Genomic DNA, 16,217 nt, shown 5'->3' on the forward strand with positions numbered 1-16,217 from the left:
CCCGTACATTGACCCTTGCGATAGCAATTACATGGACACTCTCGGCGGATTTTCGCCGTCGCTGTTGCCGTAATTTTCCGTTAAGTCAAAAATAACATCACCACGCGCATTCTAGCGGCGGGTAAAAGCTCGCGAGCGCTGGCGAAGAACGCGGCTGAAGCGGAGATTAAACTAGCCGGCCGTCTGTCTCCGCCGCACGGACAGCGCATGCGATAACATCTTCCCGCGTGCGGGCCTGCCGTCGATTGCTCATCAAACAGAGAGGAAACGCCCCGCTCGTCTTTCGTAAGGAGCATGAAGGGACGCCAGGGGAGCGGAAGGGGGGGGGGGGGACCGCATCGTTCGAAGGGCGCAGTCGCTTGCGCGCGCGCTATCTCGAGGCATCAGGAGACGGCTCGTAAACTTGCTGTGCTCTCAACGCTTACTTTGCGTTTAGAGAACTCAGAGCAAGGAAACGCTTCGGTTCCTGGAGGGGCCATATTCCCTTAAACCAGCGTTTTGTTGAGTTACGCGAGATCGGATCCAAAAGAGTTAGCTGCTAGTCTTACTTCGTTTCACAACACAATTTTTGGGTATCGCATTCATTGCTTCACTCTTAAGCGAAACTGAGTTGTTTTAACCGTTAGCTATTGACCCCCGAAAGCGAGGGGCGGACGTGTAACATGGCGTAGCCGCTTCACTGTGGGCCGTCAGCGACGGGCCCGCTACTGACAGCTGCGCATTTTCGGCTGCTCCGACCAGGAGATATGATTTTACTAATGAGATGACATTTTTAAAAAACCAAGCAAAAAATTCGAATTGGAACCCTAGCACGTGAGCTCGAAACGGCAGGGCCTTTTAGGGGGTATTTACCGCAGAGTGATTACAAACTCGGACGTGCTGGCGGAAGGAATTACGAAAAAGCTGTTCTGGATGAAGATCCATGGATAAAGTATATCTGAGGAAAAGTGTCAACGCGTTTCTACCGTTCGCGTGCTCTTCCATAAATGCGAAGCAAGGAAAATTCGATATTGTTCCATATATATACTGCTAGCGATCCCAGATTTCATTCCGCGATGTCCGGCAACAGAAGTGACAGACATTTTAGCGGCACTCATGTAGTTATTACTGAACATTGCTTTCCTTACGTGCCGTGCGACGCTTGAAACGAGCTATCAGCAGCGTTTCTGGAACAGACGACGTCCGCCGATGAATCGCCGTCGCACTTTCTCGCTACCGATAGGCCTAGACGTCACGAGCCTCTGCGGAGAGCGCGTTTTGCTGTCGAGCCGACTTGCAGAACAGAAGCTGCGTCGGCACCGTGCATGGCATCGTGGCTTACTCGGAACGCACGCGCGAGCGCTATTTATTCAGCGGAATAATTCTTGGTCCATGATTGCGACTTTATTGGCAGCCCCAAGATCGAGCTGCACATGTTCTGACGCGCCGGCGGTGCGATTGCCGGTGATAGACGCCTCCAAACCCGAGACTTTGGCGCAGTTTGGCGCAAATTTCGTCGATATTATCAGGATGGCGCAGTAAATACAATTTGGCGCACTTTGGCGCAGTTGGCGCAGGAGTGGAATCACTGAAACATACAAAAAGCGGGATGCAAGAACTTTGAATTACTGGAAGTAATCTGAGGTGGCTGTTGCTGTGCCTGCTAGTTTGCACCTACAAGGGTTATGTTTTCCAGCAATACCTCGCCCCAATTTTGCCGCTAAACCGGGGAAACGGTGGGCCTCAATGCTGCCAGCGCAAGAAAAAAAAGAAAAAAAAAACAGTCTCGTGGTCAACTGAAATGCGTGGCTGCGGAAAAAAAGACATGCTTCGCTGCAGCACAGTGGTGACACGTAGGCAGCATGTCACCTGCTCCTCGCAGCGTCAGCGCATCATTATGTGACCAATCGCCCATTCCTTCTGTTAAAGAATTTAATAATGACTAGTGTGACAGAATTCGCGATGTGTTCTGGGTGGAAAAGAGGATCATTGAAGTTTTCGAAATGAGTTTTCGAAGTAGGCGTTGCAGGCAAGTACTCCGTCAGCAGTGCAAGTGCGCAAATTGCCGGAACAACCGCCAATCGGAAGTTCGCATACATTGCGAATTCCGTCAGACCGCCCCCTTTATTAATTTCTCTATGTTCCCAGAAAGAATGGGTAAATCATGACGCACTGGCGTTGAGAGAAGCATGCATCATGCTGCCCTCGTGTCACCGCTGTGTTGCAGTGAAGCACGTCTTTTCCGCGGGCACACATTTCAGCTGACCACAAGACCGCCTTTTGTTTAGTTTTTTTCTTGCGTTGGCACCAGCGAGGCTAGGATGCTTTACTTGTCACTCAGTATCGCTACACTGCATTGCCTTGTGGCTCCTAAGGGACATCGCTTCTGCGGATTAGAGGCTAAATCGGGATCGGGGAATTGGCACATGCCACCCAAACTTTTCGAATTAACCGGGCTGGTACTGACCGCCGCTTGAAATTATCCACTCAAATTTACATTGCAAAATATGGGGTTGCAGAAATCCTTCTAATCATGCGGGATTTTGAAATTACCCTCACAATGGTTCATCATTTTTGAAGTTTAAAAGCTTGTTATACCAGCTTATTCGCTCTAAGTATAGTAAACTTGAAAACGTAACATATTTTACAGGTTATCACTTGCACTCTACCAAAAGTCAAATCCTGCTACTACTCAAAGTTGCTTCCACTACCCTTTGAACTAAAAAGAATGGCATGTGCATATGTCTTGTTTCAACTTTAAAAATATTGCGCTGGTTAGTTGGGTCATGACAAATATGCTCCTTTTTCTTTATAATATGCAATATAAACTATTCAAATTCGCTTCGACCAAATCACTATTTGCTTCGAATTCGCTTCGGACCTAAAATTTACTATTTGCACAAGCCTAGTATAACCGCCGCATGCCCACACCGAGCTACGGGGATGTTTAAGCGCTGGGAACCAACAACCTGCATGAAACGATCAGAGCAGTCGTGCACGAGGACCTGCAGAAGAATCTCTTCCCCAGATCGCAACCTCAAGTGGATTCGAGAGCAGAGACCGTTCGTCAAATACTTCAGCAGCCACTTAAGGTGCCACCACAGCCTCAGCCGCAAGCCTCGCCACGTTGAACGAACAGGCTACTCGCGCACCTGCGCACGATCCGAAGTGAAGCACGCACAAATGCGCCTAGTACAGCAAGCGGCCCGGCAATGATGGAGTGAGCCAAGTGGGCGAGGCACTGCACGCAACTGGCCAGGGATGATCGGCTCCACGTGGCAGTACCGCGGTTCAGCGAAACAGTGTCGGTTCACTGCAAAGGCGGTTTAATTCACTCGTGCAAGCAGCAGGCGTTGCTTCACAATGCAAAAAGGCCTAACTTCTCACCAGAGGGGTTCTTAGCACTTTTCAATAAAAATGTGCACAAAAAAAAAAGATAGGCTTGGTCGCTGTTCTTGAGGGGAAGTGCATTTACAACGAACTACTGGTATCACGACCAGTTTTCGCGGCACTTTGGAGTTCGTTATAAATGGGTTTGACTGTACCGGCACGAAGAGACCAGGACGAGAGAGAGGACGACACACTGCGCTGTCTTGCAATGTAGTTTTATTGCTGCAGCCGTTTCATGCATTTACTTACATGAGGGTGCATACGCAGAAGAAAGGGGGCATTGATACTCCTTGAGCCCCCCTCAGTTGCCTTCACTCCTTGTGAAATCAACTTTTTGGGCTGATCGTGACAAGATTTTTACAATTCTTTGCAGTTTTCGTGGTGACAGTACTTACCTCAGACATGTGTGCTCTATCAATGCCCCCCTTTCTACTGTGCATGCACCCTCACGTATGTAAACGCATGAAAAGGCTGCAGCAATAAAGCTATGTTGCAAGACAGCGCAGTGTGTCGTCCTCTGTCTCGTCTTGGCCTCTTCGTGCTGAAAGTACACTCGTGGTGAAGGAGTTTTTCACAGCACCGTGGCATAAGATGCATCGACCAACCTGAGGGTCGATTCCAGTTGGGCAACACTGGCAGTCAGCTGGCCATTTTTCGTCCGTTCAGCCTGCAGCTCCACTTGAACTTGCTCGAGTTCTTGCAGCTGAAACAACAATGGAGGAATACTTTACTCAGTGCAGTCATTCACGCAAGAAATTGAAATTGGATTTTAAGGTGGTTCACGCATGTGGGCACAACTTGTTTATGACAGCTCCTTGGACTGGCGGCCAACACACAGCAAGATACATTGCACACAGGCAGGTTTTGTTTTGCACGAAATGAATACAACTAAAATGAAATTGTGCAGGCATTTCCAAGCTACAATTTGATTCTTTTATGTAAAAATGGAACATTACTGACTGCAGAATACTCAAATATTTAATTACTGAAAGTACAGAAAACAACATATTACTTTGTTTTCTTTCTTGGAATGTGATATCTAATGGCTTGGAATTATGTTGCGCAAATTTGACATTTGCAGACTGTGCCTCATAATTCGTGCCTGAAGGAGTTGCGAGGCACACCGCAGAGGTGGGGGACTCCCAGTTGATTTTGACAACCTGAGGGTCCGTACCATAGAGCTGGGAAAAAATGCGCATATATAACATATAGGCCCGTTGCCTTATTTGCCCGAACCCGCCGTGGCTGTGTACTACGGGAAGGGGACGTGTGCATGGCGGCTGGGACCGGAGCTGGGCTTCAGCACCACCAGCCGTGCATAGAGCGAACCCCCTTCACTTAGGACCGGGTGGGTCACTGGGAGAGCCCATCATCCTACAGTAAACAGGAGACAGCAGGTGGTGCCCTTAAAAATTTCTTTTGCACGCTACGATACAGGTGTCACGCCTTATGGGCCCCATGATAGTGAACCATGTGTGCTGCACGAGAGAAAAGGCCAGCAATGCTTCGAGACATGCACGAATGAGCCGCTCCCCAAATTTACAGGAATAAAAATTTCCACATCACAAGTGCATATACAGAACCCTCATATTTTTATCACGAGGGCCTCAGTGCTTAATTTACGACTGAATCTCCCCAAAAAGTAATTTTTTGTCAACTTTGCAAGCATTTTTCTCAATAAACGCTTGTTGACAAAGGTTGAAAATATTTTTAGCAGATACTACATTTACTGGTAAAATAGCTAAAAGTTTTTTGCGGCTGAAACATTGCCGTCGGTTTTACGAAAATTGTCTGAATTTGCACGTTTTCTTGCTTCTTTGCTAAGCCTATTTAAGCCGAAAAATTAATATGGTTTTACTTGTGATGTCACGTGAAAGAACAATGACAATAGAATGGTTTAAAACACTATGTGTCATTGTACCCAGTTTCAAGGGTGAATACGCATAATATATTCCCATCCAACTTTTCCTTCTCGTCAGAATATTCAAGGGGCCGTCACATGACCAGAAAATTTTTCTGAATGAAAATACTTTACCAAAATCACTCTCACACAGTTACCTTCTAGCTCAATTTTTTTCCATAGAATCGCTGGTGCTCGAATTTTGGGCTGGGACATTTCATTTGGAATGACCCTTATGTGCGACGATTTACCGCTAAAGAGTATGGACTTGTTTGTAATTTTCCTCCATGCATTTTCGTACCGTACCCAAGAGCGTCGTGCTTGGCTAGGGTTCTTGCATTAGTTAAACTGAAATGTACACGTGTGACCGAGTGCAGCAACCTGATGACATCTAGCGAATCAGTCCCACTCGTGGCGTTCAGATACCCGATGTTTTGAGGAGGTTCTCAGAGGTAGAGTGGCACGTCCCCCTAATTTTTTATATGTTCCTTTCAGAGTCGTTCTTGGGGCCACTAACACTTGCTCTGTCGCAGTGCCCGGAGGCAGCTTTGCAGCTGCTGTGCCTGTTGTCACGTGATCATAGTGAGCCTAAAGCTCACTATGAGCAAATATGTTGACGGCACCTACTGCTGTTTACAAAAGATGGAGTAGGTCTCTATAGTAGGACTGACAAGCGATGGCCAGGGAGTGGACCACAGCAGAAGATGGCAGACAAAATTAAGAAGTATGCCAAATAAAATGAACTCAGCTTGCACAAGATGAGGTTAATTAGGAGAGTCAACAGGGCTTGTTGCTGAGCTAGTTGGTTCATAACTTGAGGAAAAACTGTAATGACGCAAAGAAATGTAATGACGCAAAGTTGGCGGCGCAAAGCACAGAATTCCTTTGGCAGCGAACCCGACTCTGACTTCCACGGCGAGAGCGGGCAGTTGCAGGCACGTCTTCTGTAACAGTTCTTGGAGGTGCTTCAGTTCCTCGCGGCGTTCAACATGTGTTAGAAAATGGACCGAAATACAGCTACCAGCCTTCCGCGACGCGGTCGCAACTTGTGGCCATGGTACGGGATGTTGCGAGTCGCGCGTCCGAGCCAGATCGGGAACGGGCCATTGCTGACGGAGTCGACTGCCTACTGCGCACGGTGAGTGACAAGCCAGGAAAGAAACCCCCGATTAAGAAAATTGTGAAGTGTTTAAAAGAGGAAGGTCTTGCCGTTGTCGAAGCTGATAAGGAGGGTGGGTTTGTCTTGATGCCAAAGGGACTGTTCGATGCGAAAGCCCAAGAGGCGATTCAGAAGAATTTCAAACCGTCAACCGTCTTGCCTAAAAAGCAAAAATCTTTGGCTCTACGCTTGCTAAAGGAAAGAAATTTGAAGCACCTTCAAAAAGAAGTAAGCAAGTCTGTAAAAGATAGCCTTGATGTCTTTTTCACCGGCAAGACTCACAAGTCAGAGTGTCCGCTCAGAGTGATCGTCTCCGAGAAGGGCACGTGGCAAGACGAGGTCAGCAGCTATCTGCAACGATGCCTCGGCAAGCTGGACGTACAGGACCCGTTCTTGGTGCGCAGTTCGACAGACCTAGTACAAGATCTAGCGCAAGGCAAGTTGGCAACCGCCAGGACTGCTTTTTCTTTTGATGTGCAGGACTTATTTTATTCCGTACCGCAGAGTGGTCTGTTTGATGCAGTTCGCGAGTCCATCGAGGCGTCGGGTGAAGTAGACTTAAAGAACTATGCTGGGATGAGTACGGATCAATTTTTAGAGTTTTTACGATTTTATTTGCATTCCACCATCGTGTGTTTTAACGGTTCATATTATGTTCAGAAAAACGGCATCTGCATCGGCTAATCTGTGGCCCCGGTTTTGTGCGACATCTTTCTTTCATCCATTGACAAACGCATTCATGCCAAAACCGACAACAGCAGTGTTGTTAAGATTTACAGATACGTTGACGACTATCTTGTGTTTTTAAGTTTACCCGACAGTAGCCTTGACGTAGCTGTTGCAGAATTAACTAACATTTTTTTAAAAGAATCTGGCGGACTAGAATTCACTTCGGAATTGCCTCAAGACAATTCCATTCAATTTCTGGATGTTAAACTTAGTTTCACGAAGGACCGCCTGTGCTGGATGTATAACCCTAGGACTAAGAAGAGCCTTTTGCCGTATGACAGCGCACATTCTAAGCTAATCAAGAGAGGCATAGCTATCACATGCCTCAATTCAGCTTTGATTAAGTCATGTGAGCACCGTCTTGTTACGGGATTTAGTAATCAGATAAACAGGCTGAAAGACGCTGGATTTCCTCCCTCCGTTGTCACGGGTGTGTGCGAAAGCCTCTTGAAGAAGTTGAAACGTGGAAGAAAAGTGCAGGAGCCAAAAGAAAAGATGAGTACGCACGTAATTCCCTACGTTCACCGGCTCTCGCACAATATAAAGAAGATCGCAGCCAGATATAGTGTGCGCATTGTATTTTCCGCTCCATGCAAACTGGCCAGGATTTGCCCTTTGATGGCGGATAAGCAGCCGGCTGCTTGCTCCAAGAAGCACGCCACGCGATACACCGAGTGTGTCAGCAATGTGGTTTATAATATTCCCCTAAGCTGCGGTAGGGTGTACATCGGCCAAACAGGCCGGTGTTTCAACGATCGTGCAAGGGAGCACCGCTTGGCGGTTAGCAGCAACATGGGCGGGCACTTGGCTGACCACTGCAAGCGCTGTGGTTGTGCGCCACACTTCAGCCAAACCACGTTTCTTAGGAGAGCAAACAGCCGCACTGAAAGGGAGACAATTGAAGCGTTTCTAATAAAGAGGGCAGGTAGCCAGTGTGTTAGTGCCCCTTCACTCGATCTAAGCGAGAAAGAAGCTATCTTTTTGAAAGATAGCATTTAGACATGTAGAGTTTAGATTGTGCGCTATTCATTTTGCCTCTCACTAGGGTTGGCACGTGTTCATAGGTGCTGGCATGTTTTCATAGTTCGATCGCGTTAGTGCAGTTCCGGCGCATGCCTTGTACCTGTATTTATGGCTCATGATGAATTGTTAGTTCTGCGATGACTCAATTTCTGTTATGGGATTACCTTGTTCGGCAGCGTATATAAATCGGCGCGGTTTCTGAGAATAAACAGTTGGAAGTTGGCGCCCGTGTCTGTCTGTTCGTGTCTTCGCTTCGTCCCCGTCTTCTTTGCGTCATTACAGTTTTTCCTCTAATTAGGAGAGGCCTTCAGCCTGCAGTGGACACAAGGTAGGCTGACGACAACCAAAAGATTAAATTTCTTGTAAAGGGCCCCTCACCAGGCTAACTTCAGTTAGTGATGCTAGTGAGGACTTCTGATTTGGAGCAATTTTTGGAGCAGCAAAATTTCCATTTTAGAGCACTTTGGAGCAGTGAAAATTTCCATCTTGGAGTACTTTGGAGCCGGTAATTTTGCATCTGGGAGCAATCTGGAGTAGCCAATCTCACAACTTGAAGTACACTGGAGAAGCAAGTTCCATTTACATTCAAGCAAGAGTGCTAGATCAATCAAATTGTACTCTATGAAATAACACTCTAAATACATCGATGTGGTTATCAGCAGACGTGGTAGACAAACGCCGCGACGTACAACAGTGACTCAATGCCAAAGGGTCACACTGTCCTTAATGCGTTCCCCCAAGACGACTCCAAGGCGAAAGCCAGGTTCATTGTCTTCTCGATCGATTGTACTGCGGGGCGCAACATGACGTCACTTAGATAGCCTCAAAAAAGCCAACATCCTCCGGCACTCCCTACCCTCTCTCCGAGGCCTCCCTGTGCATTCTCGCAGTGCTTCCAGAGTATCGTTTCCACATGCGCCGGGTTACCTGGAAGACGGAGATCCGTTTCAAGTCTATAGTCAGGTACAACTTTAGAAGACGGGGGAGGCCCCACCCAGATGACCGAAGCACAGCAGCCAACTGCCTGCGCGACTATAGAAATAGCCCCGCTCCAAAAATTGTGAGTCGGCGGGGTCCCCGGCCGTCCGGCTCGTGTGCATCCACCTTTGAGGGGAAAATGCCGCTGCCTTCTAAAGTTGTACCCGACTATAGCTTCCGCGAAGGTGTCCGAGAGTGCGTTCAACGGAGGCCGTCGCATCTGGTGGGATGCCTCCCACGTTGCACTCTAAATAGAATACTTACAGAGTCCATGATATATTTCCCAAAGACGACTTGAAAACGAAAGCCACAAGGTATTTTACCGTGTATATTATATCGACGTCAAATTTTCAATAATTACCTAATAAGCGACTATGTCACGTGATGATGCCATCATGCAACGTCATGATGACCTCGCAAGTTTTGGCATCTATGACTTCACAATGACGTCGTCACGTGATTTTTTGCATCGTTCGTGTTGACGACGCCGGCAGTCAATTTTCGCATGTGATGAGGCATCTAAGGCTTTCGCATTAATATTATGTATTGAACATTAACAGGCTGGCCGTTAACAAGCTGGCCTTACAGACTAAAATGGCCTCCATCATGTCACCTCAGTGCCGTGCGCTAAACAGCTTCACTGGTCATCCACCTCAGAGAATGGAATGGCTCAATTTATTTTTTCATTGCAATGGCAATTAGACGGACACCCTAGACAAGTTTTTGCTGTCGCCGTCACTTTCCACATAAAGTCCAAATTGATAACATCACCCCGCGCATCCTATGTTCCAGGAGCGTAGCCAGAAATTTTTTACGGGGTGGGGGGGGGGGGGGGTCAACCATATTTTATGTATGTTCGCGGGTGCATTTGTATGTGTGCGTGCATATATACGCAAGCAAAAGTGGAAATTCTCGGGGGGGGGGGGGGGGCGAACCCCACAACCCCCTCCTGGCATGTTCTACCCGCGAGCACTGGCGACGAACACGGCTTAAGTGGCGGTGAAACGAGCCGGCCGTCTCTGTCATGTGGAGGGCACATGCAATAGCATCATCCCATGTGCGAGACCTGCTCATCAAACAGAAGAAACACCCCGCCCGTCTTTCCTAAGGAGCATGAAGGGACGCCAGGGGAGGGGAGGGGGCCGCCGAAGCCCTCGCTGTCCTCGAGGGGTTCTGTGTCAGTTCTCGCAACAGCGAGCATGCACACCACCACCTGATGGGGTTGAAGAAGATCGTTCTAGCACAAATTCAGACAACGAGGTAGACAAAAATAACGCAGTTTTTCATGAAATAAAGGTTTGTCTGTGCCGAGCACATTTCCTTTTTGTTTTCATGGTCCATTCGATAATCCGGAATTCGGTTAACTCGGACATTTTCGCCGGTCCCGTGAGATCCGGGTTAATGAGGTTTTACTGTACCAGTAGCGCTTGCTTCTTCGCCGTCACTACTGCATGACAATATTGGCCACGAGGAGTTACGGAGTCGCCCTCTATCGGATGAGCCTCGATTGCGTGCTAGGTAGGATACCGCCGGCGTGCTCCCCATAGGTTTTGTTGTCGGCGCTCTACAAAAACACCTCGCGGAAGCCCTCCAGGGCATTTCTGTAAGTACTTTCGAAAGGAACTGTGTTCTTTACTGTCAAAATAATCATTTTCTACGAACTGAAAGCACAAGACAGTCTACAGTCACTGTCTCTTTGCAGAAAACCGAGCACCCGCTTCAAGCAGTCACCGCTTTGGAGACCCCTGAACCAGCTTCTTGCGTGAAAGGTAGTCACTCGCTGAGTGCAAACTATGTGAAATATCTCGTTAGAGTAGACTGCCTGTATAACCAAACAGAGCATAACAGAAAGAAGCCTCAAGCCAGCGATCGCACGGGTTCGCGACGACTGACGGTGCCTCTGCATGTATGAGCGTCTGCATGTATGTTCGTACTAATGGTTTCGCTTTTGCTACGAGCGCGTTTTGGCACCACGCTGTGAACTTTAGGCCACAAAATATGAGAATTTGTGAGTACACAAACAACTACTGTTGCGCGGACGCTATCAGCAGTTCAAAAACAATTTCGTTACAACTGCGGCTTCGGTGCGCATGCCTACTTTGTGATGTGCCGTCCCGACGATTCAGCGTTGTTTTTTTTTTTCGGCCTAATTCGGGTACGTTTCAATGTCATTTGACAAGTTGTCTCGCACTGCGTATTGATCGGTCTTCTTAGCTGGCAAATGCCGCTGCTTCTGTTTCTTTATTCAGTGCATTCGTTTCGTTTGGTGCTCACACAACACGTGAGCAAATGTGACTTCTTTTTTTAATGCTCCTTAATTATCGTTCCCTTTGCATTCCAGTGAACTTGCCGCTCTCTGTCATCAACAAATTCATAGACCAAAGCTTCACCACTTCGAGATTGCTGGTGGAAGGAGAACCAGTCTATGAGACCGAGCATGTAGTAGCATGCAACGCCAAGAAAAAGAAAGAAAATACCCCAGTAACGATTGCCGGACTTGTTCTGCAAACGTCGGCTGTGAACTAGGACCCACATGAACTTGAAACAGCGGTGAATAAAATAGAAGTTATTGCAGCGACCAGCAGCCGCAAAACAGGATAGTAATTATTTGGCGAGTACCCCAGCAATTTTGGCATCAGTGTCGTGTCTAACGCCAACAGGGTGGCATCTTTCCCACGTAAATAAATGAGTCTCCAAGAAAATACATGGGGTTGAAGAGGCCCAACATGAGTTTGAGAGTGGCACAAATAAATTTGGGCTTTTTAGGACATGTTTGTGACAGGGAACGCAAGCTTGACTGAAAAAATGTTATTGCCAACATAAATGCAGCACACAGCCGCAGCATTTGGCTCTCTTGCTATGTACGTCCACCAGCAAATGTCGCGTAGCTTATGGAGGCGAAAGCCTTAGATTCCTCTTCAAACGGGAAGATTGACCGTCGGCGGCGTCAAGACGAGTGACGCAAAAAATAATTGTCACGTGATGACGTCACCATGACGTCACACATCTAAATTTGTAACTTCATTATGACATCACCATGACGTGACATAACGTGATGTCACATTATGACGTGTTCACACGACATAGTCCCTTTGCATTGCCTCCGTGATCGGTGGGCCAATCACGGAGGCAATGCAAAATTTACGTAGCTTATGAAGCAATGCAAAACTTGTATTAATGAGAACTAACAGACAATAATGCCAAAGAAAGTATAGGGGATGTTATTCGTTGTAATTAGGATAAAGTGTGAAGAAAGTAAAGTGGACGAAACAATAACTTGCTGCCGGCAGGGACCGAACCTGCGACCTTCGAATAACGCGTCCGATGCTCTACCACTGAGCTACGGTGGCGGCCATCCTCCCATCCACTTTATGGGGTATATATGTTCATTTAAGCCTAGGAGTGTTAGTCAGTGCCAGTCGAAGCCACAGCGGCGAGTGTGGAACACTTTTTCTGCCTGTTGGCGTCACGTAGCACGTGATCCTTTTTTTTTTTTTTTTTAACGAACTGGCAGCTGACCAATAATCCCTCGCATACAACGTGAAGGCATAAAGTCTGCCAGAACGAGACCCTCGCTATGAATGAACGAAAGACGATGACATTTAAGGGCTCGTAAGAGCCCTTAAATGTCATTGTCTTTTCTTAATGCAAAGCTTATGTAGCTTACGAAGGCGAAAGCCCTAGATGCCTCATCAAATGGGAAGATTGCCCGTCGGCGTCCCGCGTCAACACGAGTAATGCAAAACAGAATAGTCACGTGATGGTGCCACCATATGACGTCATCATGACGTCACAGATCGCCAAAGTATGTAGCGTCATTATGACGTCACATGATGACATATTCACACGTCATGGTCGTTTTGCATTGCCTCCGCGATCGGTCACAGAAACCATGCAAAACCGCGTTAGGTGCAGAACGCTTCTGGAGTGGGGCGCGGGAGAATCAGTACATCGACTGACAAGAAGAAGAAGATGGCTTTCGCTTGCAGTCATCTTTGGCAAATGCATAAGGTACCCTGCGAGTTTTTTTAATTTAACGTATCTAAACAATGACTTGCGCATCTGCAGCCGATTTTGTGGACGCTGAGCACGGGGCCGACGATCAAGAGGTCGGGAGGGTTCCGAGATGGCATCGCACGTGGTAAAAGGTAGCGCTTTTACCATCCTGTGGCAGATAAGCATCATTTGCCGGTGGGAAGCTCCGTTGCGTAAGCGCGGCACTGCGGCACCGGAGCGGTACAGCCCCATGCTCGTCGCCTTCGGAGGCAGCCACTCTATTACAGTCGAACCCACTTATAACGATCCCACATATAACGATCTATCGGTTATAACTACCACATTTGGGTGCACTTACGATTTTCCTATGCTAACCATTGAAGCTGCGTCCAGATATAGCGAACATTTTTCAAAGCCTCCTACTTTTACAACGAACACTTCGGACACGATCACGGTAAAAATATGGCGCATACGAAGCGAAAAAAAGTTAAAACATGCCTTCTAAAGCGTGACAGGGGCGCGCGCTCGCGCCCCTGTCACGTATGTAGTTCATCGTCTTCACACGATCCGTCACAAACAACATCGCTACCAACGTTGTTGCTTCTCTACATCTGTTCGTTGATGCGGCATTACGAAAACAGTAATACGCTTGCGGACAAGGTAAGTCTGCACAGTGGTATTTGCGCCATCGTGCGGGGGCTTCTTAATGACGTTCTTGCAAGTAGATGGCAATCCGCTAGCTGGTCGCCAAGCGGAGCGGCGATACCCATCAATTACAGAAGTGTCAAGCAAAAACCACCTAGTCATGTGAAGCAGCCAAACAAATTCCAATAAGTCGTTTCGGAATGAAACTTATAGACCTTGAACAAGAGAGACCAAAGTCTTGTGACACAAACAAGTATATCGTTAAAATGAAATAAAGTTGGTTGCAGTTAAGAAATTTTCAAGTGAACACCCTTGTACGTAGGCATTTGCTGCTTCATTATATACATCTATAACAGCAAATTTGCACGTGTATCGAAGTATCTTAATTGGTAAGTATCGTATCGGATACAATAGTTCCGGAAGTATCTTGTATCTGTCTCAAATACTTCTTGCCCGAGCATCTTGTATTGTATCGCGATACAATTTCAAAGTATCTTTGCCCAGCCCTGGCTTTGAGCCACTTGTCTGCTACATTGGTTCAAAGATCCGCGTTCTATACTCTTGCACTTTTTCCTTTTTGCCTATCCTGTTCAAACCAGAGCAGTACAAATGACACATTTTCCTGCTGAGAACAACTTATTTTAGGAACTGCACTGGGGACGAGACGAGCAAACTAGCAAAGACACTAGGAGGCTCACCCTGTTGGTGCTCTGCTGGCTGAGCTGCTCCTTCTCCCCAGTCACGCACTTCATGCGCTCCTCAAGGTCATGCAGGCGACCCTGCAGGTCCCAGGGCTTGCGCTTGCCAGCTGTGGACGCTGACAGAGCCACAGTGGAGGAGGCTGAAAACACACGTTGGCAGGTCTACACAAAACAATGCATCGCTGGTCGCAGTTTATGCCATAGTCACACATAACTAATCAGCGCAAAAAGGCTGTAGCTATGCCTCAAGTCCATTCGCACCCACTTGCCCAACTCGCATCTCCAGTACACAAATGGTTTTTGCATTCCACTGAACCTGCATGCTTGCGCTCAGCAGTGCAATGCGAAATCTGCTAGCCCATCACAGCAGCTGACGTACAGCTAAACATTGCTCGCTCGGTGTAGGCACTTTATGTTTAAAATACTTTTTGTTTCTTTTACACTCAAAAGAAAAACACTGCCGTCAGTAGAACTTGCCAGAAGCGACAAGTGACCCAGAACATCAAGCTGAATGTTCCGAATGGAGCATGCTGGGTCTTCCATCACAGCCATAAACTCCATTGTTTGAAATTTTCAATGGAAAATTTGCATGGCTTAATCACTGTTACCAGTGCTGAGCAGTATCGAAGATACATGTATCTCAGATACTATCTTAGATACTCTTTGGGTATCTTGTATCTGTATCGCAATACATCTCGCAAGACGAGTATCTGTAATCTGTATTTCCGATACATTCAATAATGTATCGTGTATCTTAAGATACAAGATACTCCTATAGAAACACCACCGTACAAACAATAATCGCTGGCTCAACTCTGCTTCTCAAGCTGGTACTGGTGCCACTAAACCGAATGAATAAAAGTAAGTGCAGTGACATATCCTTATCTTTCTGGAAGGCGATGAGGTGTGCGCGTCCCTGTTGGTGGAGCAGAGCAACATGACAGCGCTCGCGTAGTCACGACAGAACAAGCGCGCGAACGTTTATGCCTAGCTCACGTGCCTTTCTTTTCTCGATTTTTTTCTGTTCTCGTGTGCCAGTGCCATGATAGTTACCCTTATCCACTGTCCAGCGCCGCATATACCACAATGCGTGCAGCGATTATCGCGCGAATTCTGATGCCGCTCCCCTGCAAAGTGCTTCCTCACGAAATCTGAAGCATAGGGTTGCTTTGCGTCTCGTGGCTTTCACACTTCACTGATTTGAAGGATCTTGTCGATGTAAGTTCGACTTACATGCGATTGACTTGTGTCAAAAGGTCTTAACTATAGCACCACTTGTACCGATGCTAATCTAATAGATGAAGCGTTTACCTAGCAGAATATATGTTCGTGTACCCTATCTTTTTTTTCCTGCTGTCGATCTAATCCCGGCCACGGCGGTGGCATTTTCGATGGAGGCAAAAATACTTTAGGCCTGTGTACTTCGATTTAGGTGCACGTTAAAAAACTCCAGGTAGTCGAAATTTCCAGAGCCCTCCACTGCGGCGCCCCTCATTATCGTACTATGGTTTCAGGACATAAACCCTAACGATTATTGTTATTATGTTCCTGCTATCTTCAAAGAGTTTTTGAAATCATAATTTGATTGTTAGCACAAGTGCAGGCTCAGTTGTCCTGTTCTTGCATCCCGTACATTACATAGGGCTCTGAACAGTTTTTTTTTTCGGTCTGGTCACAGCAATATGTCTCTTGTAACGTGCTGCCAAATTAAGCTCTC

General features: G+C 47.2%; 1 protein-coding gene across 1 annotated transcript in view; it reads right to left on the reverse strand.

Annotated features, from left to right (window-relative positions):
* LOC119395588 (kinesin-like protein KIFC1) overlaps positions 1-16,217 on the reverse strand; it is a 273,777-nt gene that overhangs the window by 198,857 nt on the left and 58,703 nt on the right. The window contains exons 5-6 of the mRNA XM_037662566.2: positions 14,498-14,640; positions 3,975-4,072 (exon numbers count right to left, since the gene is read on the reverse strand). Coding sequence (XP_037518494.1) covers positions 3,975-4,072; positions 14,498-14,640 — 241 coding nt within the window. The remainder of the gene's footprint in view (positions 1-3,974; positions 4,073-14,497; positions 14,641-16,217) is intronic.

The sequence above is a fragment of the Rhipicephalus sanguineus genome, chromosome 6 (assembly GCF_013339695.2).
Source record: "Rhipicephalus sanguineus isolate Rsan-2018 chromosome 6, BIME_Rsan_1.4, whole genome shotgun sequence".
In the NCBI taxonomy this organism is placed as follows: Eukaryota; Metazoa; Arthropoda; class Arachnida; order Ixodida; family Ixodidae; genus Rhipicephalus; species Rhipicephalus sanguineus.